This window comes from Diplotaxodon limnothrissa, linkage group LG11 (assembly GCF_057381915.1).
Source record: "Diplotaxodon limnothrissa isolate DT_005_m linkage group LG11, D_limnothrissa_male_GT1.1, whole genome shotgun sequence".
Classification (NCBI taxonomy): domain Eukaryota; kingdom Metazoa; phylum Chordata; class Actinopteri; order Cichliformes; family Cichlidae; genus Diplotaxodon; species Diplotaxodon limnothrissa.
This window is the reverse complement of record NC_140606.1, coordinates 30,413,225-30,438,535: the sequence shown is the minus strand read 5'-3', so window position 1 is coordinate 30,438,535 and position 25,311 is coordinate 30,413,225. Positions and strand designations below refer to the sequence as shown.

General features: G+C 42.2%; 1 protein-coding gene across 1 annotated transcript; it reads right to left on the bottom strand.

Annotated features, from left to right (window-relative positions):
• Positions 1–1,385: 1,385 nt before the first annotated feature.
• nkd2b (NKD inhibitor of WNT signaling pathway 2b) lies at positions 1,386–25,311 on the bottom strand. The gene is made up of 9 exons (XM_085364927.1): positions 25,305–25,311; positions 25,132–25,220; positions 5,156–5,216; positions 4,538–4,665; positions 3,208–3,303; positions 2,726–2,867; positions 2,421–2,478; positions 2,195–2,319; positions 1,386–2,055 (listed from the first exon to the last, which is right to left on the bottom strand). The coding sequence occupies exons 1-9, from the start codon at positions 25,309–25,311 to the stop codon at positions 1,439–1,441; spliced, it is 1,323 nt and encodes a 440-aa protein (XP_085221053.1). The 3' UTR covers positions 1,386–1,438.

Here is a 25,311-nt window from a genome sequence, read left to right as displayed (position 1 = left end):
ACTTAACACAAAACCCACACACAATATAGGACATTGATTTTTTTCCTTGACTAAATTACTTCAATTAGTCAGATTACTAAAGTATTTCCAATAATTTCTATTAAATTTCCTACTAAATCATTTCTTGTAATAATAATGAGCATGGCTGGTTTAAATCAGGGATCTCAAATTCATATGTTATGTGGGCCAGACCAGTGAAAGTCCCTTTTCTGTCAGTGTGAAGTTTAACTCAACATTTAATCCCAGAGATTTCTTAATATAAGAAAAAGAAGTGCACTTTCAACAGTTCAACGTCTCAGTTTGACTTTTTTCCCCCTTCTTTCTCTTTTTAATGAACCTATCTGGTCCAGCAGTTGTAACAAGCAGTCTTTCTACATGAAGGACAGAAATTTCTATAGTAGATAGTGAAAAATCAGAACTTTTTATATCATTTAGTTGTTTATTTATTAATTAATTAGTTTGGTGTAATATGAATGGCCAAGGGGAGATCTTTATCAGTAGGAAAAGCTGTAAAACTTATGAAAATACAATTAAAAGTGAGGAACTTAAACCCTTTTCCACATTTTGGAATTTTCCAAGCTGTCCAGAGAGCTGGATTAGAGTCTTTGGCAGACTGAATCCAGTCCCCGGGCCTTATCTTTGACATCCTTGGTTTAAATGGTTTAAATTTAAAATAAAAAAAGTGTTTTTCCTCTTTCTGTCCACACTTGCAGCAGTTACAAGGATAAATAAACAGACGTTCCCTGCAATAATATAAATGAACTATATAACGTTTATTAAAATATATAAAAGACAAAATACATATATGCATAATTATACCCATGATGAAATATGCATATAGAGTATAATAATTATACAGTAAAATGTGTTTACATATATATATATTTTTTATACATATACCAAGATATTTTTGCATTAAAACTGGCAGTGGTGATTTCATATCCCCCCTCCCCCCCAAAAAGGAAACCCCCTCGGTCCACAGCAGGCCTCCGAGAGGAAATAACCCTCTGAAAAGCTTGAGAGCAGCAGCACCTTTACACCTGAGATCCATGTTTTGGAAAGGTCTCGCACAGAACAATACAACAATTCTGACAAATAGCTTCCATGAAGTATAATCAACAGCTTCAGGAAAGGAGGGCTGTTACATCAAAAGTCATCCTCTTTTATACTGGTACCTTCCCGGCAGAAAATCTACAAATAACACTCACAGTGTGGCACACGATATCATCCTTGTGGTGCAGCATTATCTGTCACCAAGCCACATGCTCCCTTGGTACATCGAATCTCGGGATTTAACTGTTTAGCTTTCAGGAAGGAAATTAAAAGATCCTGGGCAGAAGAGTGAGACCCTCCCATGGGATGACATTTAGTCCTTGTGACTGGTGTGGTTGGCTGTGGTTGGTCCTGTACAGTTTCAGCCACTGCACGCTGAAAGCGGTCATGTCTGGTGGTAATGGTGGTAGTGGTGATGGTGGTGGTGTTCGTGATGATGGTGGTGCTCATGGCGCTGGACCACAGGAACCACAAAGCCAGGGCTTCCAGGAGGGACAGACACCTGCTCTCTCTCCAGGCCTGGCAGTACAGAGGGCACTGGGGGTGGCTGCTGGGGGTGGGACTGACTTGGCAGAGGGGTTTTGGATGGGGATAGCGCCTCACGGCCTTTGGCCCTCAGGCGTTTACTGTGGCTGTATTGCAAAGGATGCTGGTGGTGGCCGGAGCTTTGGGCTTGGTGTGGCAAGTGGTAGACATCCTGACCTCCATGAGCTGCTGCGCTGCCGCTGTGGAGCACCGTCTGCAGAGGAGGGTGGTGGCCATGACATTTAGTGGCTTTACCACTTCCGCTTCCCCCATTGTTGCCTCCGCTACCCTTGGAGGTTCCTTTAGGGGACTTGACGAACTGTGCACCTTTGCTTCGAGACTCGGTAGGATTGTAGCTATCACTGATGACCTGTGAGCGGCGCTGGTGCGCAACTTGGACTTCTGGTTCCTGGGAGCGCGAGCGGCTCTGGGAGCTGCGAGCATGAGCCTCCTGTGGAGGAAAGACAGGGGTGGTTCCTGACAGACAGGGCGGAGACAGAAATTAGTGTAGAACAGCTAAATTAAAGCTCCTGTAAATAAAATTACAATTTTATTTCTCTTCCCTCAACTTGCAAACGAGAAGGCTGCACGAAAACAGAACAGAAAAGACATTTACCTTCAAATCTGGAGGTGTAGTTCTCTATACCAGCCAGGTCAAGGTAGTGATTCCTCCTCTCTGTGTTCTCATCCACACAGTAATGTTGACCCTCAGTGGCTGGTGGCTCATTACTCTGCCCTCTACTGTTGTAAATAAGCATGTGGGTGCGTTAAGAAATAAATAGCTAACTCTCAAGTCGAGTCAACACAGTGTACACAGGAAAGGTTTTAAAACAAGTGCTGACCTGATGTAGGACGATAGCCTCTTGTCGGCTGAACGACCCTCCTCTTGATGACAGCGCTCTGATGAGGGAGAGATCAATAGTTCAGACAAGGGAAAACTATCTTTCCCATAGATTTGCCATATCTGTAAGCTGCTATGTATAAATCATAAGCCAGGCGCTGTAAGTTTTTGTATGGTTACACGTGAAACACTGGCCACATTTGTTGCTTCTGTTGCAGAAAATAATTCTAATAATGATAATCGTAATGATATAATTAAGAGTATTGTTACAACGATAATCTAAGTTATAATGCTGGTGCCATCTACCTGCCCCCGTTTCTCTTCTGTGGCTTCTGGGCTCTGGAGTGACAGTCAGTTTGACACGCAGAGTCTTGCTCTTGTTATGACAGGACTGATTCACAGAGGCATCCACCACATCATAGATGGTGTGCATCAAACTCGACATGTCCTACAGTGACAGATAAAACACTTTTAATACAGTTTCTAGTGCTGTCGTCTGACAGAATAACGTGTAAAAGGACAGACTATGAATAGTAAGAAGACACATGACACATGTAGAAGGCTCAGACAAGCACAACACAAAGGTAACATGATGCGAAGTAGCAGTGATCTCAACTCTGAATCTCAAAACACGTATAAGGTGCTTGGAATTTATAAAATATGAAACCAAAACAAAGTACCAGCACTCGCGGATGAACATGTTTATTGATATAAAATTAGTTGCCAATAAATGAATAAATATATTTAGAGGTATGCTCATCAGTAAGTGTCGCTATGTTGTCACATACCTCTTTAGTAACTTTTCCACTGTTGTCAAAGTCATAAAGAGTGAAGATCCACTCCTGGCGGTTGTCATCCTCCACAGAAACATCACACTCCAAATCCTGAGAATACAAACATTTAAATTTTTAGCAGTTGGTTGGCTTTAATCTCCATGTTTTTACCAATCCTAAGCACAGTAAGAGCACTGCATGCTCACTACTGCATGTCTGCAGTGTGCCAAAGAGAAAACACAGCAGCATTAATCACTGTGGTCAGTAAGTCCTTCAACTTTCTACAGATGAGTCAAAAATAAGTGTGGCCACCTTTCGGAGTTACCACTTTTTCTTAACCAACTTGAAGTCAGAAGTATCAGGTAACATGTTCATGAATGGAAAAATAAACATCTGGAGAATAGAGCCTGCAGCAGTGGAGATGGAGAGCTGACACAGTGTGAATGAGCACGTGCATTTACAAGAGATGAGACCTCAGGGAGAGACAAAGCTCTTTATGGTTTCATGAAATAACCTCGGCTCACGTAACCAGTGGTGATCACCAAAGGGCAAATCCAAGCAGTTCTTTAAAACATGCAGGTCTAAACATTACAATATATTTATTGGTCCCTAAATTCAATCAGGATATGGTCTGGAGTGGTGTAAACCTACAGACAGATCTTCTGCCCACATAGAGAAGGCATGCTGCGGCAGCATCCATTTACTGCCTGCAGTAGATGTTTAAATAGCTTTTGGATCTTAGCATATGGCTTTTTATTTCTAACCGGGGGAAAAAAAAGTGTCATATGAGGCAACACTGACTCAGTGTTATACGCACTCGTTTAAAATGGTGTCTGAAGCTGTACGTGGCTTAGGCTGGAACGCCACAGTCCTGCTCTCATTAAACCCAATGTCAGTCAAAGTTATCCCAGTTATGTCCGTACACTAACCCACTCCTGCGCACATACTTTGTGATAAACATCTGAACTGTTGTGTATTTGTAAACGTAATCACATTACGTGGTTGAAGTGTGGTAAGTACGGTGGTCTTGAGAGGTCAAGCGGACTGCAACTTAGGAAAACACCAGCAAATGCTGCAAAAGCACACAAAACACAACACGGGTTTTTCTGGGGACACAATAATGTGACGGGCCAGCTGGAGAAGTCACAGAAACCGAAATATTCAAAGGCTTGCAGAGGATTCATCGATGTTGTGTGGGAGAAAAAGATGCAAAGTATTATGTGTTTTAATCACATGATTCATATAATACTATAGATACATGCTTGCTGTTAGCCTTTACTGTTAGCTTGGCGCTTCTCCTGCAGTTATGTCATGTTATTGTGTCCCCAGAAATAATTGTGCTTACATCCAGGCTGATACGCTTCTTCCCCGAAGCTTTGGTTGCGTCTCTAAGTGTCTCCCTCTCGCCTTCTTCTGAGTGCAGGTACTGCAGGTAGCTTTCACAGCCCTCAGCCTTCTCTGGAGGCAGAACCACTGTTAACACAAGAGGACACATTTCAGTTAGACACAAACACACTGATTTAATTTCATTTCAAACATCCTCTTTAATCGGAAACCCTCACAAGCCTTTATCCTTTTTGTCTGGCTACAAGGTGTCTAAGCACGACTGCTTTTTCATTCCAAGGAAAATAGTGTTTCTTTTATGCTATGCATTTGCCTTAACCTACGAAATGAAGCCAAAGATCTGCGCTCTAATTGATGGCTGTTAACTGTTCCAGATGTAATTAAGGAAAGCTTTTAAGATCTGCACGTGATACAAGGCTTATTCTTACTAGTTTTATTACAGACGTTTATTTTGTAGTGGTGCTGTGCTTAGTCCACGTAGCTTGGTATGCTTTAATCAAAGCCATTAAAACCCAGCTCACTGCACGTTTTGCAAAAAATCACATCCAAAGAAATCTTGTGGAAAACTTGTAGTTTGACCACAAGCCAAATCAATTGAAGCACATCCTTCTCCACTTACCCTCTAGGGGACAGTGTTGATCTGTGAACTGTCCTTCCTTCAGCTCACCATTTGGAAACTCCTGTGACAAGGAAACAAATTAGAAGAGAGAGAGAGGGAGAGGAGGAGGACGAAGAGGAGGAGGGAGAGAGAGATGTAAGTGAATCTACAGTTCAGACCACAGACACAGAGAAACAAACAGTTCCAGCTAAAGCATTTCCTACTCAGATGAACGGGAGAGGGCTGGAGGCTCCAGCGCAGCCAAACACTTTGAACATCTGCACGCTTATTGTGTTTCACTGTCTGGGACACAGCAGGCCCAGCCACAGCCAAGCTTTCAAGATTCCTTCAAGCCCTTCAAACAGATCCCTCACATCCATCAAAAAAAGACAAAAAACCTCACCATGATGCACTTCATCATCTGAGCTCTCTCTCAGCCAACCTGTTTATTCTCATCCTGCTTGACGCGACACCCACCGTGAAGCATTTGATGGCAGCTCTGAGTCTGTCGTATTTCTCACTTGCGACTCGGCTCAGAGACGTTTGGTTTATGTAAAACAAACTTCACAGTGAGGTCTCAGCAACAGTTATTTTGAATGGAGAATAATTACCAGATGGAAATTTCCGTGCAGATAGGATGGGACTGATTAAATGCACAACTCTATAGCCATAAAACAAAAGCAGGGGAAAGGAGGGGGTGAAAAATATCCTGCATTAAACAGAACCACAATGCATTCATAAGCATCCTATATATGTTCAGGCACACTGAGGCAAAGGCAGCAGGGTCTCCATGCACGCACGCACACACACACACACACACACACACACACACACACACACACACACACACACACACACACACACACAGCTAATCTTTAATTGCAATTGGATTGTGGAAACAATGAAAATTAAGTGCAGCACAGGCCCTAAACCACAAGTATTTAAACAACAAATGATTCATCTTATTTACGTCATTCTCAGTACTCTAAGCTGCTCCACACACACTTTGAAATAAAATCACACCAGATTGAATCAAGGAGGCCCACTGAAATGAGGCAAATAAAAAACAGATAGATGCTAGAAAACAAAAGAACTCCATGTACCTTCAGCTCAACTGAGGCTCGAGCGGGAGTCTGAACATCTGCATGCGTTTAGGTGAATGAGCCCCCCCACCCTTTCCTCTCCCTTCCCCTTCCCCTTTCTGAGAGTAATCACAGCACCAGGGCCTGTGGTTCTATTTAACAATCTCCAAGCCTATGATTATTCCTCACTTCAGAGCATGATACCTCCAGCCTGTAATCTGGTGCTGACCTTCACCGCTAAAGGGGGAGCCCATTGAGTCTCAGGGTCAAGGCTTGGATACCCCTTGCAAATTGGCCACAGGAGACACTGAGAAAAAACAGCAAAAAGAATAGGAGTCGAGCCTCGGGGTGGGGGAAGAAAGGGAGGCAGGAGGTGAGGAGAAAGAAAGAAAGAAAGAAAGAAAGAAAGAAAGAAAGAAAGAAAGAAAGAAAGAAAGAAAGAAAGAAAGAAAGAAAGAGGAAAGCGGGCGCAAAGGAGGAGGTAAAGGAGGAAGTAGTTTGGGAGATAGTGCCTATCTGTTGCTTACTCCAGTATCTGGGAGCTCTGGGGGAGGGACGGAGGTGGGTTTTTAGAGGCTCTGGAAGGCTTCTTTGAGAGGTGGAGACAACTGATACCAATCCCTGGGCACCAAACAAGAAGGGCTCTTTAATCATCAAAAGCGCACACTGGAAACAAAGCGTATATGTATCCATAGACAAAAAACAAAGCAGTTTCCATCTTTTGTGGTTTCTGCAGCCAAGTTGTTGTTTCCTCTCTGCACTGGATGCTTTTATCTCTCCTCTCTGTGCTCAGTCCCATAATGAAGGCCAGTATGTAAGGAAGAGGGAGTTCACACAGAGACACTGTTCTGCAGCTCAGGGGAAAATCAAAGACAACCACCGATTCCTCCCATCCTCATCCCCATGAGGGTGCGAAGCAAGGTATGAGCACCTCCAAATGATTCAGCCTTAAATCCAATGAAACTAAATTAATCAACCAGCTGGTCTTTAATTAAAAATCACATATTGGGACGCATCTCGCTGAGTGCAAAATGAGGGAACCAGCGGGGCTTGTGTTGAGCACATGGCTCCCCCGACTACCACCACCACCATGTTCATTACATCTATGGGGGGAGCTAATGAGAGAGCAGGCTGGGGCCGACCGCAGTCTGCAGTTTAACGTCCAAACACATGGCATCTCTATCCCCATCGCCCACAGTGTCGGGCTCGAATCTGCCCACCACATGTGTAATTAACTGCTTTCTGGCATCTAGCAGCTCTCATTCTTTCACTATCAGATCACAAACTGCTCTGCGGCCTGCGGAAATCTGTTAGCATTTTGGAGCAAAGTGTTCCTCATTTTTCTACCAGTGGTGTACACCTGAAATCCTTGAAGTGTGTCGCATTGGGTATGGAGGAAAAAAAATACTAAAAAAAGCCAAGGCTGCATGTGCAGAACAGGCACTTCAACAGGAATGACAGGGAAATGATAAGGTATCAGATCTCAGTTTTCTTTAAAAAATGCATTGGAAAAAAAGCAGCGACAGTGTTCCATGTAAACAGATTCTGTCTCCCAGACACCTTGACATAAGAGACAGAAATAAAGGTGTGTGATGTTTGTTCCTGTTTAATGCAGCAGTTCTGCCAAGCTTCCCTAAAGCCTCAGCCTACTGCCAGACTTTTATGTGGGATAGGGTAACCAGGGGATGCTTTCATAGCTCCCTACCAGGTGACATCAGACATCCCCCAGCAGCCCCTCTCTCTCACTCCCTCTCTCTCTCTTGCAGCCTGCCTACCACCCATCCTCCCACTGGAAAACAGTGCACATCTTTGTTCTCACATCACTCCCTCTAGCTCACCCCCTAAATATAAGTGCACACACTTCTTTTAGTCAATTCTTTAAACCATATGATGCACAACTGCTTTTGAAAACTGTGTCTTAAAAAACACGAGGCTAACATGATTTTTTTTTACTCAGTTCCTCTCTCCTCTGGGTATTCTACATGGAAACTCGATCTGATGTCTGCATGTGTATCCAAGTATAAACATATGGAAAAATACAAAACATGATACAGTCTGTTTCCTCGTGTATTTTTGAAGTTGTGTGGTTTTCTGAAATCCTCCAGATTGCTTTTTTTTTTTTTTTTTTAAATATGAAAATATAATTGGAATAAAAGTTCTCTATGACATTCACAGTTTGTGGAAACACAAAGTCACCTCGAACTGACACAGAAAGGCTTCATAGCCATCAGCCAGCCAACATTCCTGCTATTAACTGGAGATGACTGCTGGGTTCTCTGCTAATGAAAATGTGGACCGAGTAGAATCAACATAAAGACGGGAGCACCAGCTTGTAAACAAAGTGGATTTTCTTATGCATACCGGAGGATGAAACTAGAGGAGTGTGGGGCCATTGAGAAATAAAAGCCCTCCATTCCTGAAGAAACCAACCTGGCCTTGACTCAAAACCAGATGTGAGCGGTTTTACTGAAGAGAGGCAGAGTAAAAAGTGTGGGGGGGGGTGTTCCTACAATAACGGGAGTTAAAAGACAAAAGATCAGTTGCACAACTCCCTGCCTCGCAGGACAGTAAAAGAAAAATAAGTGTGTTACTTTTTTGATGGCTGGAACAAAAGGGTCATTTTCTTTTTTGTTTATCTGACCTCTGGTTTTAATCAAAGTCAGTGACATTATGCTGCTCACAGTCAACAGAAGCATTTTACCACAGTTAGCATTGTTTATACTAATTTCAGCCTGCACGATAATTATCTTCAGGACCGCAGTATTTTTGCGTGCTATCATAAACGAGCCAAAAACAACTGTTTGTTCTAAGTTTGAAATGAAAACACCATCTCATCAAGTTTCAGTTACCAGACGGCTAAAATTTGCCTTTGTCTACTAATTATCTATCAGCGTGCCCTGACACGTCTTTCTCTGGATGGAAATGAGATCAGAGCAGAATGCCATCCTGTCATCTGGACTAGCCCGGGCACAGATATGGCAGTTTCATGGTAGCGGGATGCTCTCCGAGGTCAAACAGGAGGCAGAACCTCTCCCTTGGCACAACATGAATCGCTGGGGCGAAGCCTCGTCTGTCCTACTATAACAACAGCTGTGGTGAGAGATGAGCATGCTTGCATGTCTATGTAACAGCAATATGTAAACCACTGAAAGTCACCCACTCCCCTTCAATCAGGATATACTATCTCTTAAACTCTCCCCTCCTCACCCCACCGCTGATCTTTCTCTCGCTTTGATTGTGACCTGGTGGATGGCATAAACAAAGATTAGCATCATTGGCTGGCCACCCTGCATCTGTCACCAGCGCTGTAATCAGCTTGCTTTCATTAAAGTGAGCTTTGATAGGAGACTGATGTAATGGAGTGCCCTTCTCTCAGCTGTCACACAGGCAGCTACTGTAGGGACTTGGAAACCATGTGCTTCATACCAGTGACTCGATCAGTCTTACAGATCTGGGTTAGGCGAATGTACTAAATAGTATTCATAGTAGATCACGACACTGTTCATGTAATTGATCAGAGAAAACATAATGTGGCGCACACATTCTCACTGCAACCTCAGAGCAGAACTCTGCATTACAACACCGACAGACTCTGCATTGCCATCTTCTTCTTTTAACAGCCACAAGTAATGCTGCTTCGTAGTTTTGTGAGTAAAGACTTAAATATTTTGTGTCTAAAGTCTGGGCCAAGGGTAAAGTCTTTACCCCCGTTTGGACTGTTAAATAATTAGGAGACTCATTCATTTAAACCAAGCAGAACATTAAGTTTGTACCATAATGCTTTCCCAAAGATTTAAGGAGTCTTCAGGAATAGTTCTACAGCTTCTTGAAGGACATTTAATCCTCATCATTGGATGTTGGCTGTCTTTTCTTCTGTCCTCAGTCAAAATGATCCCACACTGTTTCAGAAATGTTGAGGTGCAGGCTTTGGGGAGGCCAATCCATGACTGATAGTGTTATATTGTGTGTTTTTTATCCAGGTATGCTCTTACTGGACTGGCAACATATTTGACATAATCATCTTGAAAAATGAAGCTGTTTCCCAATCAAATGTTTTTTAGATGTTACTGTATGGTGAATCAAAATCTGATGATACTTTTATATATTCATAAGTTACACTTTAACACCACTCATCGAAATACAGTCAAAAACCATGCCAGAGCCTTCACCGTGTTTTACAGATGGCTGTAGACACTCACTGTTGTATGACTGACTGAACCACAAATTTTACATTTGGAGTCATCTCTCCATAACACCCATTGTTCTTGTGCGATTCGGCATATCTTAGCCTCTTCTCCCCGTTTCCCCTTCTTAAGGGGCTTCTTGACACCCACCCTTCTACTGAGACCATTTCTGATGAGGCTTCAGTGAGCAGTAGGTGGATAAACTGAAGGGCATCTCACAGGTCCCATGCCAGGTATTTTTTTTTCAATTGTTAAATGACATGACTTTCAAACATTGTTAATCTGCTATAGTTAGCTTTTGGGTCTTATACTTGTTTGTCCTCTACCTTTCCAAGTTCCTAAAACATTTTGAAGACACGCTACACACCATGCAGAGGTATGCCAAGTTTTCAGCTAATAGTTCATGCAAATCACCTTATGTCTGTGTCTGCCTATCTTATGTCTTCCGAGCTTTTTTATTTTGGGCTTTTTTCTTTTGTAGATTAAATTAAGGAATTCAGAATAAATTTTATGTTTCTAGAACATGCTGCTAGTAGGCAAGTCCCTAAAAATTCAATTTAAAACTGGTTCTTTGCTAAGCCTATGTGTAGACGCAACACTGGTTCATCCCTTGAGTTAGGTGCCTTTTTCATAAAAACAAATTCATAAATATTTCTCTCAAAATGCTCAGGTACAAGGACTAGACCAAAAATAAGTAAAAACACAAAAACAAAAACAGACAATTTAAAGCCAGAAAAATTTTGAAAGATCTTCAGAAAGAATGCAGAACTATTGCTCAAGACAACTTTTAAAATGACAAGAAAGTCCAGTGCCTTAAAAGCAAAGTGGAAAGAAATAAGGGGTGGCTCAAGACTTTTGCACATTGCTGTAATTAAGACTTTTGTTGTTTGTTGAGGACAGATATTCAAACCAGCTTCGCCTACTGTGTTAAACATATGAAATCCAGGGCTGGAGCACTCTTCATGACCAATTAATCGTGCTTCTTGTTAAAAATTTTCCCTGACCTTAAGATGATCCAGTTCTCATATTAAAGTGGGGAGATTTTTAATAAAACAATCAAAAGAATCATTCATCTTTTACCTTGCAGCACCAGATATTAAGAACACACATAAACTAGACAGAGAACACACAGCAAGCAATATTTTGAGCATATACGCACAGCCTGACAAACAAGAAAACAAGAAGGAAGCGAGTTCACAAGGCACCGGCATATCAAAGTCAGCGTAGGACTCAAACAGGATGTTCCTGTGTTTCTGGCCTCCATGTGAAATTCTGTAAGCTCCTGCACAGGCCCCTGGCTCTTAAGCTCGGCCAATGGGGAGCTCGTCCAGGCCGATAAAGCTGAGAGGATTTGTTCCACATTCCACAGGCCCTTTAAAAAAACACAGAGGATCTCAGAATGCCAGGTTGTGGGTGAGGCAACTGGGACGCCAATACCATTATGGTCCAAAGGTAGCTACTCCATGCAAGTGTCCAGCTGAGCTTGAAACCAGCTGCAATGATCTCATGTAGCCAGGGGTTTAGTACATCAGCAATTCAGACTGGTTGTCTGTCAGTTACAGTGAACAAGTGAGCATGTCTCCATCTTGTCTGCTTCTAGTGGGCAATAAAAACACCTCAACACAATCACTCTCATCTGTAAGAGTGCTTTTTGTGTACTCTACACTGTGTCAGGTTTCCAGCTGTCTGTCTAGCAGTGAGATGTCAGTTGTAATAGCTCTCACCTGTGAGATAACCACCGACACACTGTTTTCGCTGCTCATTTTGCTAAGCTGCAAGAGATTTGAGTCATAGCATTGAAAACCAGACCCAGCAGTGCATAGGGGCGAGGCTCTGCGGCTGGAGGCTGGTGGAGCTACAGGCGTTACAATGCTCCTGTGGGTGACTGAGAAATGTAAACAAATCATGTTGGGTAAGGACAGCTGCACACCAGTGGGTAAGAGCAGCAACACTGCTTTACATGTAGCATGTCTCTCAACCTGTTTCGTCTGACGCACTCCCTCATCTGTATCAGTCAAGCTCAAGTGCATCTTCATCACCACCCGTCAGCTCTCAAAAATGATCTCATGGATTACAAAATAAGTGTTACGTGGATACTCTTATAGAATGTAGTGTTTATAGGTATTTGAACAATGTTTTTAATCCAACAGTTTTAATCACGTATTTTAACTATTTATTAATTAGTAATGCTCAGTGCTTTTACCGTTTAGACCATCGCCTTTTTATGTTTAACGTTTGACTGCTATTGCAACTGTTTTTCTGTTCATTCATCTCTACTTTTATTCAGCCGTGCATTTGTCTGTCAGCTATTTATCACTGATTATCTACAGATTGGTTACAGAGACTGTAATAGGAAGATGGCCATAGATGGGACTCCGGTAACATGTTGGTTTAGTCCACGAATTGCAGAAAACTGTTATGCAGGGAGAAAATTAGTTATACAAAACTAGCCTACATTGAATCAGCTCTGGGTTAGGTTGCTAGATCAGAAATTTGCTGGACACAGGAATGAAGACTTCTAACACTTACCATAATATGGTCCAGTATGGAATATATTATGGACCATGGTGTTCCATAGACTGCATGGTATGTACTTAGCACAGTATGTACTATGACAGAAACTGCAGCACAAATGTGATTAACTGAATTAAAAATGCTTCAAAAGGGACCAACACCACAAACACAGTCAAGAGGTCCAGTTTACTAAGTTGAATTAGGAGGGGAAGGTCTAGCAGACATATAGTAGCCTAACTGGTACCCGCTTGACACTCAAAGTCACTTAAAAGTGGGCAATAAAAAAACCTCGGGCACCTGTAGTTTTTGGCACTACACCATTCGAGTTCTGTGCAGATTTGCTGACTATTTTTCAGTCAATCTCAAATACAGCAGCCAGTGACAAAAGATGTTGTGGCTCTCCTGCTGTTATTATAAAAGCTTGTGGTGTGGTAGATGAGCCGTCTGCTGGTTTCCTGTATAGGTCTTCCAACCAAACAGAAGCTGGTTAAAGGTCAAAACCAAAAATTTCCAGTCCAGCAGTTACTTATTCCGATGTCTTTCAATGTAACTTACAAAGAAAAGTACAGATGGATATGAGTAACTACAAAAAGAAGAGCTTATGGAGTCGTGACCAGTCGATTCTTAACACATCATTTTGGAAGGCGTATTAGGCAAACAGAGACGAAGGTCTGTTGTAGTGTATTATCAGTGCATTAAAACTCCAGGGAGATTCCGGCTTGCAGGTAAGAGACAGACAGAATCCTGAGCAAAACGCAACAAATGAGGGAAGAAGAAGGCGGAGCCTCTAAAAACCCATCTGCTATAATCTAACCTAACTACTCTACAGACACGTTTGCCAAACCTCAGGTTCTAGGCGACACCACTTATTTGCATAATTGGTACTGTGCTCTTTACTGTGAGATATTTAAGGCTTGAGGCCCTCCTGTTCTCTGCAAAAACATCCTGGCTTTGCAGACTGTGGTACACTTTTTGACACTAAATACAGTATCTTAATCTGACATGCTGACAAAAGTAGCAGCAGCTTATTCATAGTGGATGCACCCCTTTTATCTCCTTTCTCTCTTTGCAGTTGTGTAACTCCCCCTGACTGTCCTGTACCGCTGTCTCCTCCAGCCAGCAGCGATTGCCAGTCTCAAAGACCACAAGAATTCTTGACACCGCAAGAACAGGCTTAAATCCAAGCTGTGAAGTTCCTCACAGGCCTGGAACTGGACAGGGGGTCATCCCAGGGTCAAAACCAAATGTCTTCCTGAGGATTCCTAAAAATACACTCCTGCTGGGCACAGGAAGCAGAGGAGACTCCATGATCTTGAGATGATGTGAAGGAAGCCCGGCTATGTGAAATGGACAATTGCCAGTAAGTCACTGGCTGTGATGCTATGGCACGTGAGACGCAACCTCTTTTGAAAAAGAAGTAGAAAGTTGCAAGCTGAAGAGGAACAGATGAGATACTGAAAAGAGAAAGTAGCACATGGGCTAATTACTGATGCACCAAAATCATGCAAAGCTCATTCATATTTCTGTTGAATTATTCTCAAAGAAAATAATTGGTCAAAAAAAGAAAAAAAAGGATATTAGGGTATGCATGTGATGAATTGCTCTTGAAATCATAGCTACAAGACAAGAATATTAAAGCCTCGTGGTGCAAACCATGAATTATAATTTTTACTTGCAACACATCACAGAAATATGCCAAGTGCAGATTCTTAGACCACCATCAGCGAGACTTAACATCTGCACGTCTTCTTTTTGGACTCAGGCTGCCATGTGTGCACTTTAGTGACCTGACAGACTAGCTGTGTTTCTGAAACACTGTTCCCCAGTGTGAAATTCTGAAACGTAATTCATCCATGGCGCAAGCAGAGATCAAAAAGCTATGGTGCAGAGGGCAGCTTAGCTCAGCTCAGCTCCACCTCCATCTCCAGCTTAGCTTTTTTTGCTGCAGAGTGCACGAAAACTGGTGCTTTCATGGCCGTAATATTAGAAGGTCTACAGGGCCGCGGAGGAGCCTGCACTTAGCTTAGTGTTAGCTTCCTTGTGTATTCTTATCTTATCTCCGATATAAAGCTACAAGCCCGATGGAGTCTTGCTCTCTATCATGCAGCAAGTCCGAAGGCAGTCCACTTGAAGCACTAAGTGTGACACTTAAAAGTCTGATAAAAGTTCTTTAAAGGGGATTTATGCTTCAAAAAGCAGAAGGGTGCTGATGTGCAATAACACCTTAAAAGCTATGAGATAATGAGGCGCTACCAGGATAGAGCAGCTCTAAAAGCCTTGCAAGCATGTGACAGTGGGGGTAAAAGTTCAGGTGTTCTGATACACTGGCATTTTTTGAAATGATAGGATCAGTTGGGCCCCTATCAGCATGAAGAATTAAGTGCTGGTTATAAAGAAAGATCCTGCGGAGCAACTGCACGTGATATTTCTGATGTTTTCATGCATTTCCAAGTCTCCTGTTGAGATTCTTTTGCAACATAACTCACTATATTTGGGCTTTTTTGAGGAACACATTTTCTCATCACATTCTGCTACACTTGTAAGCTCTTCTGTAAAACTGTAAGACACAAAAGGCAATGAGCGGCAATATCGTGAAATGATATCAAGATTTAAGAAAGTGTGTTTTCTTTTAGATCTGCCTCCTTTGAGCAGATTGTGTCTCTGAAAAGCTCTCAGTGAGGAGGGGCAGGCGTCTCATGGAGAACTGCTGTTTATTTGAAATGAACCTTTAGGTAAACATGTTACATGGCACACAGGGCTCAGGTCAGCTTTTGAAGTGGACGGGCTCAGGAAAAAATGGGTGGGGGAAGAAAAGAAGGCTGCCTTCAGAGGAAATAAGAACAGAGGCCTCTTTCAGCAGCATTTCATCCTCTCCCACCTGTTCTGTCACATATAGGAGCACAAAAGGTGTGTGGGTATATAACCAATGCATATTGTGAGAACTGCTGAGCTCTCATTTCTTCTGAACACATGAGCAGAATCATCCTGCAGTTTTTTGTTTTCATGTTTTGTTTTGGTTTTTTTCCCCAAAATTAAATTACCACCAATGACAAAAATAACCACTTCCTTTAAATGGGGACTCACTGAGGGTTTTGATGACGGGAGCAGGTTTGGGTAACAAAAGCACGTTTGCAGCCATCCCCCATCGGAGAGGAATGCGTTGTGCAAAAGGAGGGCCAGGCCTGTGCTGTCTGCAGAGCCTGGATCCAAGCTTTGAAGCTGCTAGTGTGTTTCAACAGCTAACCACTTTCAGATGGGGCTGTGGCATTTTATGAGCTGAGTGAATAGCGATACCTACACATGTGCAGGGTTGGGGTCCCAAAGAGGGGAAGGCTCAGCTCAGAGAGAGAGGAAGACTCCTCGGGGGTCTGGGTTAGGCTGTGTTTGAAAAAAAAAGAATAAGGATTTGGTAATTCCTATGTACAAATTGAAGACAGGAAGGTGGATAGTTATCTGTTAATCAGTGAGAACAGTTCTGCTATAAATTCCACCTTCTTCAAGTTACCTTGAAATTTGAATGAACGTGAAACAAAATCGTGGTACTACCCAACGTAGCATGTGTAACACTGAGCATGATGCATTACTACAGTGCTTGATCTATGCATAAAGAATAAGCTCACCAGCATACTCTTGGTCTTTTTTGGTTTTTTTGGATGGTTACAGGAAGCCAGGGTATGTGGCGTGTGTGGTGTTAAACTCTGAAGCCTCAAACCCAGCAGGGTGTCAGGTTCATGAATGCGGTGCAAGGATGAAGTTTCGACACATTAAGCTGCGACCCTGAAGGATGTTTATACAAGAGCAACACAGAAATTGAAGGTAACAAGAGACAAAAGGAGGCGTACACTGCATCACATCATGAAAGGTGTTAATCAGCCCAAAACTATTCAGCTATACTTTGTATAAATGCCCCCCCCCCCTTTTTTATGCATTGATATTCCCACAACTCTGTATCTTGTGATGCCCATTTTAGTTCCCTCTATGATTATCTAACATAGAAGTCATCTCTACATTTGATATGTATGTATTAGGACAATTTTCGACTGGCTGAATTTAATACATAACACACTTCTTTCCTAAAGAGTAATCTCCTGTCTTCTTTAAGCAAACAACCAAAACCTCAGACTTCCTTTGTGTCTTAAAACCTCAAACAAAACTAAATGTTGAAGAGTAGCAGATCTGGAGTGTCCTTTGTTAAGTTAAACACATATTCAGGAGCTTCTCACATCCTCCCCAAACGTATCTTGTGCACTATATTTAGCTAAATATGTAATTATAACAATGCAATCAATTAACAATGACAGAATACAATAACACTATGGGCAACCATAACTGAAAAAATATAATATTCCCCTGGTTGCTTTAAGGCTTGCGAAATGAAGTCCACTTGGAAAAGAACAGGGGTTTATGTGGAAACATACCTTACACACTAAAATGTAATAACCTTTGAGTCTCCCGGTGTTTTACTTGGCTTGGAGAGCACTAGATCAAACACACACTTGGATCCAGAAGCCTTTGCCAAAAATGTCAGCGCTAAGCACTGGATTCCAGCTTCAGGTATTTTCTTTCCCCTGGCAGGGATCGGGGGTAAAGACACCCACCAGCATTAACCCTCACCAGGGCTGCCCCAAACAGACACCAGCACACTACCCATGATGTAGTGGAGGCGAGGTCTCCCTGCTGTCATCGGTGACCATGCATTTCTAGCTCATTGAGTGTGAAGGAAAAACCTGTGCTTCTTTCAGAAAGGTGAGATATTACTGTAATCCATTTGTGTAAATCTCTCATTAATATAATGAAGAGAAAGCACTGATGGTGTGGCTGAGATTTCACTAACCACAACAGTGCTTCTGTCCAAAAGTGTGAAGATAAACAGTCCAATAATGAAGAAAACGAAATGATTGTAACTTCTTTTGTCTTATTTTTGATGCCATCAAATATAACCAGTGGGTAAAGCTGTGTGTGAAGCCTGCTTACAACTATTTATTATGTACTTATGGAAGCTGATTTAGGTATTTTGATTACACTATTTGAAAGGTTTGCTCTTACTCATTCAGTATGACTGTTTCTTAGCAACAAGAGTGGAAAAAAGAACATATACAATAGCTGAATAGCTTAATTATCACAACATGGTGACTTACCAGACAAACATGAGTATTTCATGTGAATATTATTTAATTATTTATGTTGAACTAGATTCAAGTTGTTAGGTTAAGAAAAATCGCGAATATTTGTGGATGGCTTTTTTTTTTTTGCCTTTTTCCGGTCTTCTTCACGCCCAACTGATCGCAGATCCTTGTGCCTGATTCTGCTGGAGGTATCTTCCTGTTAAAAGGGAGTTTTTTCTTCCCACTGTTGTCAAGTGCTTGTACACAAGGGGTCATCTAATTGTTGGGGTTTTCTCTGTATTATTGTTAGGTCTCTACCTTACAAAATGAAGCACCTTTAGCCGACTGTTTTTTGACAGTCTTAGACAGCTTAACACATAGTGAGAGGCTTCTATTCTATGTTCACATTAGTGTAACAACAACTTAAGTGAGGTTATATTCACTTCACCTGCCTCTCCTCAGCAGACAGGGGAAGTTTGTTTTGCCAGCACACAGACAAAGCAGAGTGGAAAAGACTTGACTCAGCTTGGTTTTCTGGATTGACTGTTAGATGGCAGTACCCAGTACCAGGTACCTTTTTAGTAGCTACTTGTCCAGGGTTCCAACTGAGCCGAGTCGAGCTGAATATGCAACATCAACAGACTGCACGCCACTGTGTGACTCACTGGATGAGTCATGGGCAGGGATAGCTCAGTAGGTAAAGTGGTCGCCCCATGATCGGAAGGTCGGCGGTTCGAATCCACTTAACGGCTACCCTGAGGTACCCCTGAGCAAGGTACCGTCCCTACACACTGCTCCCCGGGCGCCTGCTTAGTGGGCTGCCCACTGCTTCACTGAGTGAATGGGTCAAATGCAGAGAAAAACAAGTAATTTCCCCATGGGGATCAATAAAGTATCCATTATTATTATTATTATTATTATAAGAGTGACTCCTTCACAAGAATCAAACCTGTCATTTTTGAAACCCGACGACGAGGGAAACGGCTGCACACAAACCAGCACTGTGGTCCAGCAACAAGGTGCAGACATTTAGCATTGGTTTAGCAGCATGTATGCTTGATATCGTCCATTGTTGTGTCGTGCTTGTGTCGCATAAAAAGTATGTCAAGGGACTTTTGGGCTGTGTGTGTGTGCGATAATGACCTCACCCACATTGAAGTGGTACTCAGTTCTAATGGAAACCGAATAGAGCTGAGTTGAATAGCTGTTTGTGGAAAAGAGGCAAAAGGAAACCATGTTCCCTGAGTTCCCTGAGTAAACTCCTGTAATTAGCACAGTTGACCTAAGCAGTAGACCCAGCCATCCATCCATGCTCAACATGGATGATGCTATTTGTATGTTTTAACTTCACTCTTCTCCACAGCCGGCTGAGGGTCTAACAACAGTACAAGCAAGAGTAACCCACAGACCGGTCTTTGACACTGCCCCCATCTGACAGCAGACGCTCTCTGCGGGCAGAAAGGCAGACTATAGCTGCTCACAGATTTCCAAACCACAACCACCACCAAACCACGATTTTCCCCATCATACAGTGTTGTGGTGTGGGAGGTCACAGCAGGGTCTATAGGATGATTTTGTTGTCTTGCAGGGGATTTATAATTCCATGTTAAATGTACTCTGTAGGTACGTCGTAACCTTTGATTCCTCCTATGCGTTTCCAGCTACTTCTGGAGAGACTCGCTAAAGAAGCCATACACAAAGAAGTGGTTAGGCTCTATCCATGAACTTGCTGCAGCAATGCAATAAAACAGGCATTGCGCTATATTGCCAGTGATGGATGAATGACTGTACCTTGCAAGGAGCAAAACAAATCCTGCTTTTCCTTGCGACTTTACTACTGGAAAGCAGTCAACTTGGAGTGATGTCACCCGACTTCCAAAGTAAAGGGAACGCAGCATAAGTGCTGGCAACATCGGACGCTTGGTGTGGCTACCTCGTAGGCTCTACACAGATTCACCATAGAAGTATAACTCAGGTGTTAAACCCTAATGTTGTAATCTACACCATAACCTTGCGTGCACTTCCCTCGAAATTTATCCACATGTCACACTGACAGCCTGCACAGGTGTAAATACTGGTAATGACATTGGCCACTTGCATAGTCTATATATATTCAACAGAGAAGTATACATGAAGCAGCAGGGAGGGATTCAGGCTACTTTTTTTTTTTTCTGTTTTAAGACTTTACGTTAAGCAGGCTGAATGCTGAATATAAATTTATTGTTCGAACAAGATTGGTCATGGATGTGCAGTAGATAAAGAGCTTGAATTCTAATAATGCAGAACCTGTATTAATACATAGTTAAATGTGGCTTGGAGACTTAAGTGTTTTGAATGGTCAGCAAGACTAGAAAAGCTCTTTATAAATGTTAGTCATGTCCATAGAGAGACGAGAGTTTGATTTATCGTCGCAATAAAATCTACACAAATATTCCTTCAAGATTAAGGAGTTTTTTGTGACTCCAAATCTGTTTAGTAAAATGCGTTTTTAAAACAACCGACAGGAAGGATCTATAGGGGCCCATAGCTCATTTTTAGTCCCAGTATCCCCTAATAAGATTAATTTGGCTCTGGTTTGTGCTGACAGCGTGTAAATCAGTATGTAGCGTGTGTTTCTTTTTTCTTTTGATGGCAATAAAGAGTTATTTTCATGAGCATTGGCCACAAGAGAATTACAGTAAAAGAGAGCAAACAAGTACTTCAGACAAGTATCGTCAGAATAATAAACATTCAATTTGCTAACAGTGTTGTAATGTCTTTCTCCATTAGACTCAGGCCACGCATGCCACTCTGTAGCCTTTTATTCACTCACAAATATACAGACACACAGGCAAAGCCACGTGGGGGTGCACACCTATGCGCTCAGATATGAAAGAAAGTCTAAAACAAGCACGTCGCACTTGTGAGAAGGGTCAGAGCCAAGCAGGTGATGATGTTTACACTGACAGAGGAGTGAATGTTCTGAGCAAATGGCAATCAGTGTAGGAAAAACCAAGAGAGTAGCTTGATTTACACGTTGAACACTTTTACAAGTTAATGTGGGAAGCAAGCTAAGATAAGATCAATGGTCCACTTCTGTCTCCCTAAAGAAAGCAGTGAAGAAGGCAGATGAGGCTCTCAATTACCCCCCTTCCCCCACTACCTTTAAAACAATCAAATATCTCCCTTAAGAAAAAACAACACCCGTAAACTCTATTCCTCCTCCTTGTACTCTTTTCCTCTTCCCTCCCTGCCCCCCTTCCCACCACAGCCCCTCTCCCTGCTCCAGGATTTTTGCTGTACAAACCAGGAACAGATGTCTGCTGAGGCCGTGCTGAAAGACCCCGCTGTTCTGGATGCCAGCCACATGCTTTTCATTCAGAGATGAAGGCTCACAGCTCGCCTTCTTGTGAAGCCAATTTTTTTTAAAAGAAAAAGAAAAAGAAAGAAAAAAAAAAGACGGGGTGGAAAAAACACAAACTAACTGCCTTCAAGTCTCTTCAAAAGCACAAATACAAGCACACCTTTTTTGTCTCCTCTCCACCATGTATTGTTCCCTGCTTGTGCCTCATTCTAGGATGTTTTCCTCTTCATTCGTGGACTTAGATGACGGAAAAGCAAAAGATAAAAAAGTCATGAGATGCTGCTGACAAAAATATTTCTTGAAAGAAGTCGAGGACTTCAGGAGCTGCACACACAAATGTATCCAGTATACTCACAGCCGAAGCAAAAGTGATCGCCCTTTTAAAAACTTGCCCCCGTGTGCTGAAAAATAAAGTGTTATTTAGTATCATAGTCTTAAGATTACACAGATATCCCGGCCTCGGATCCAAATCAAATACTGCTAACTCAAAATTAACGTGGCGACTAGAAGATATACCCAAATGCCCAGCGGCAAAACTGCCCAAAGAAAACATCCATTTTGAGCAGGATCACCAAATGAGTATGTTATATAAGGGGAAAGTCTTATTCACGAATTCCGAATTGAATGTTAAAAAAACATTAGCTTACAATTAGTTTAGTGAGCTGCTTGGGAACTACGCTCTTAAACCTAATTTATTGTTGAGGGGTGAGCTCTATGTAACTCTTTGTAAGTCAAAATAAATTTGTGTCTTGCAGCTTTTGGCACATCGTTACATCCAGCTAATTCCTGACTCTTTTTCTTTTTTTTAACTTCAAGTGTGATATTATTAACCTTTCAAAGTGGCATAATAAAGCTCTTTGTTGTGGAGTTTAAGATGTTGACACACTCCTTCTTTGGAGGCCGCAGATATGGGAAGTTTTGAGACAAAAGGTGGTGCTGAAAAGCTGAATTAGCCTGTCAATATTTGGGCATTCAAACATGAGTGTTTGAAGCTCCAACGTGAAGCACAGTGTGTGTGTGAGAGAGAAACTGTGGATGTGTTGGTGTTCCTGGAAGCTTCACAGAGCTTGGAGGTAGCTTACATATTTAACAAGCGCAGATTAGGGTAATTTATTATGTAGTGGGGTGGGTAACTTTTCCACTAGGTTGATCTCACATGTAATGATTAAACATCACACGAGGTGCTTCAAAAGAGAAAACTCATCGTGAACACCTGCACAGAAGTGTCAGTATCTTGACTGTAGGATGAGCAAAGTCATTGCGCTGAATCGCTCTCTCTTTGTCCCCTAATGCCGCACTTCAAGGAGACTATAGGATTACACTGAAGAAACGGTACAGCTGCAATCATGAATCATGGTTTGCAGTGATATCAATATTTAAACAGGTCTTTAAATCCTTTGATCCTTTATCTCTTCCTGGAGCACAGCGATGCATTCGCACTTTGCCGGAGTTAAAAAAAAAATAAAAAAAATAAAATCCTGCTTTATTGAAGAAATTCAGACTTACACAGACTGACGATGGGAACATGCATGTTATGGGGTTTTTGGTTTGTTTGTTTTTTTCTTTCTGGTAGCACACTATCCCCCAGCCCATCCCCCAGGACGGGGAAAAGGGGAGGTGGGATAGAGGAGTGAGGGTTCGGAGCCTTCGCTGATATCAGAGCCCTTTTATAACTCCCAGTTCTGTGCTTTGAAGTCGCAGCCAGACAACTCAGGAATTCTACTCCCCCGTTTGACAATGAGGAGGGGGATGGTCAGAGCTCTGCCGTGTGTTTAGCCAATCTTCTCCTATATGAAATCATAAGGAATTTTGAACTGTCTCTGCAGCTCATCAGCCAGTACCGTGTGACGAAACCTCTATCTGGCATGAGGGTCATGTGCAAAAACACTGAGCTGAGGGGAAAAAAACGGGTCTGCAATGAATCTAAAAAAAAACTCCCAACAACTTCTAAACACATTAAATCATTATTGCTGTTTTTCTGTTTGCTCGGACCTGTTTAATCCAAACTCCAGACATCTAAGAAGCCATAATCCAATAATTACAACTGGAAATGTGACAGAGTAATCCGATCCCAGCGAAGAATTAATTAGCAGAATGTGGGATCAAACAGGGAAATGGTGTGAGCGTCTGATAGCAGAGATAAATTTTATCGTTGAGGAAGCTCTGTCTTGTAGGTGGGGAAATTATAAAGCATTAAAAGGGTCTCCAGGGACATTTCATATCTTTACAGGAAAGTTGGTTTAGGCCCATTTTTTAGCAGCATGAATGGAGCTTCCACTTAATATGAGCAGGCAGTTGCATGCTCTATCTGGAATACAATACTGAGGTGAAACTCAATATATGATCTAGTATAATTTTCATACCTGACTGTGGTTTATTTAGTAGTTTATATTCTGTATTCTGCAGTTCACTTTTTTTTTTAGATTTATAAGCATACATGTTTATTTAGTTTTACAATTACATCTACAACATACAGAAAAATATAAACTATCCAGTACTAATAAGTAACAAAAAATTCTACTATGCAAATTGATTCTTTTAGTCACTTTCTGACATAAAATAACCACTACCAGATTACATTTTACCACAAAGACCCATCGAGACCATTATATGCAATGACTGTGCTTGAATCTATCCACCTTCTCAGTCCACATGGAGGTAGTTTCAAAGAAAGCATGAAAAGCAAAGGGTTTGCTAGTTACATGCTAATAGCCATCCAGTTTTGTGGTGTGATTGAGCCACTAATACAACCAGCTAATAGCACAAATAAATCAGAGGTATGACTTTGATAGAAGTGAGGGAGGGAGCCACCTACTAATAAGTGCCAAGCTTATGCCTTTGGTGGTTTTCCTTCAGGGGAGTGGGAACTCAGCCTCCTCTGAAGCCGAGTAAAGTTCTCTTTAATTTGCCTTGAGTGGGTGGTTTATAGCCCTGATATAATCCATAACTCTTCCACTATTACAGCCACCTACCTCACAGATTGTCTGTGCCGCTGTGTGAACTTCTTGCAGTTTCTGTCTGAGAGCCTGAGACTCATAGTACCCCTCAAAAAGGTACGCTAATTGAAGTGATGTAATGTTATGCCACAGAGGGCTGCCCACTGGGAGCCGCGCTAGAATAGGAGGCACTGAAGAAAAAGACACAACCCGAGTCACAATGCCAGCAGCCACAAGAGCAAACTTTATATCCCTCAGTCTGAGAAATGACTGACTACCTTTCCAACCAGCCTGTGTGTGTGTGTGTGTGTGTGTGTGTGTGTGTGTGTGTGTGTGTGTGTGTGTGTGTGTGTGTGTGTGTGTGTGTGTGTGTGTGTGTGTGTGTGGGTCTGAGTTGCTTTGCCAAGCCGCTTCACTCATGGCTGTCATAACCCATCCAGCAATGTTGGCAAGGGAATAACCGCTGCAGTGTTGTGCCAGAGCCAGACATGACAGAAAGAACAACAACCTACAACTCTGCGAAGACATCAGCATGTCTTCACACATGCCTGTGAATACAGTTTGCCTCCACTTAAGTCAAGAAGTTCTTAGATCAGCTTTAAGGGGAAAAAGAAATGTAACAGCTCTGAAGTGCCTCACAGACTCATCCCATCAGCAAATTCAAGCACACACAAAAACACCTGGCATGCTTTCGCCCCTCCACAATAATGCATTTTGTGTAAACTGTCAAACATATATAATGTGCACGCAATCCACATCCTAAAATTTGAATCAATAGAAGATCAGCTTAGTTTTGAAGAAAGTAAGAAAATAATTAATAAGTGTAGTATTACCTGCATGTTCTTCAGCTTTTGATCCGCCGCGCTGTACCTCTCACATTCCTCCATCCCTCTCCGGAGGAAGGCGTTCACCACAAAACTGTCTCCTGAGACGCGGAGAATACACAGCGATTAGCAGGTACAAATCTCAGGCTAGTCCTGCGGTTTATTAGACCGTTACCATTTACAAACCAT

What these genes read in the sequence shown, in the direction of transcription:
- nkd2b (XM_085364927.1), bottom strand. An exon ending in TCAACACTGTCCCCTAGAGG is followed by an intron (nt 4,666 to 5,155) that starts GTAAGTGGAGAA and finishes TTGTGTTAACAG; the next exon opens with TGGTTCTGCCTCCAGAGAAG. An exon ending in CTACACCTCCAGATTTGAAG is followed by an intron (nt 2,056 to 2,194) that starts GTAAATGTCTTT and finishes CCTGTCTGTCAG; the next exon opens with GAACCACCCCTGTCTTTCCT.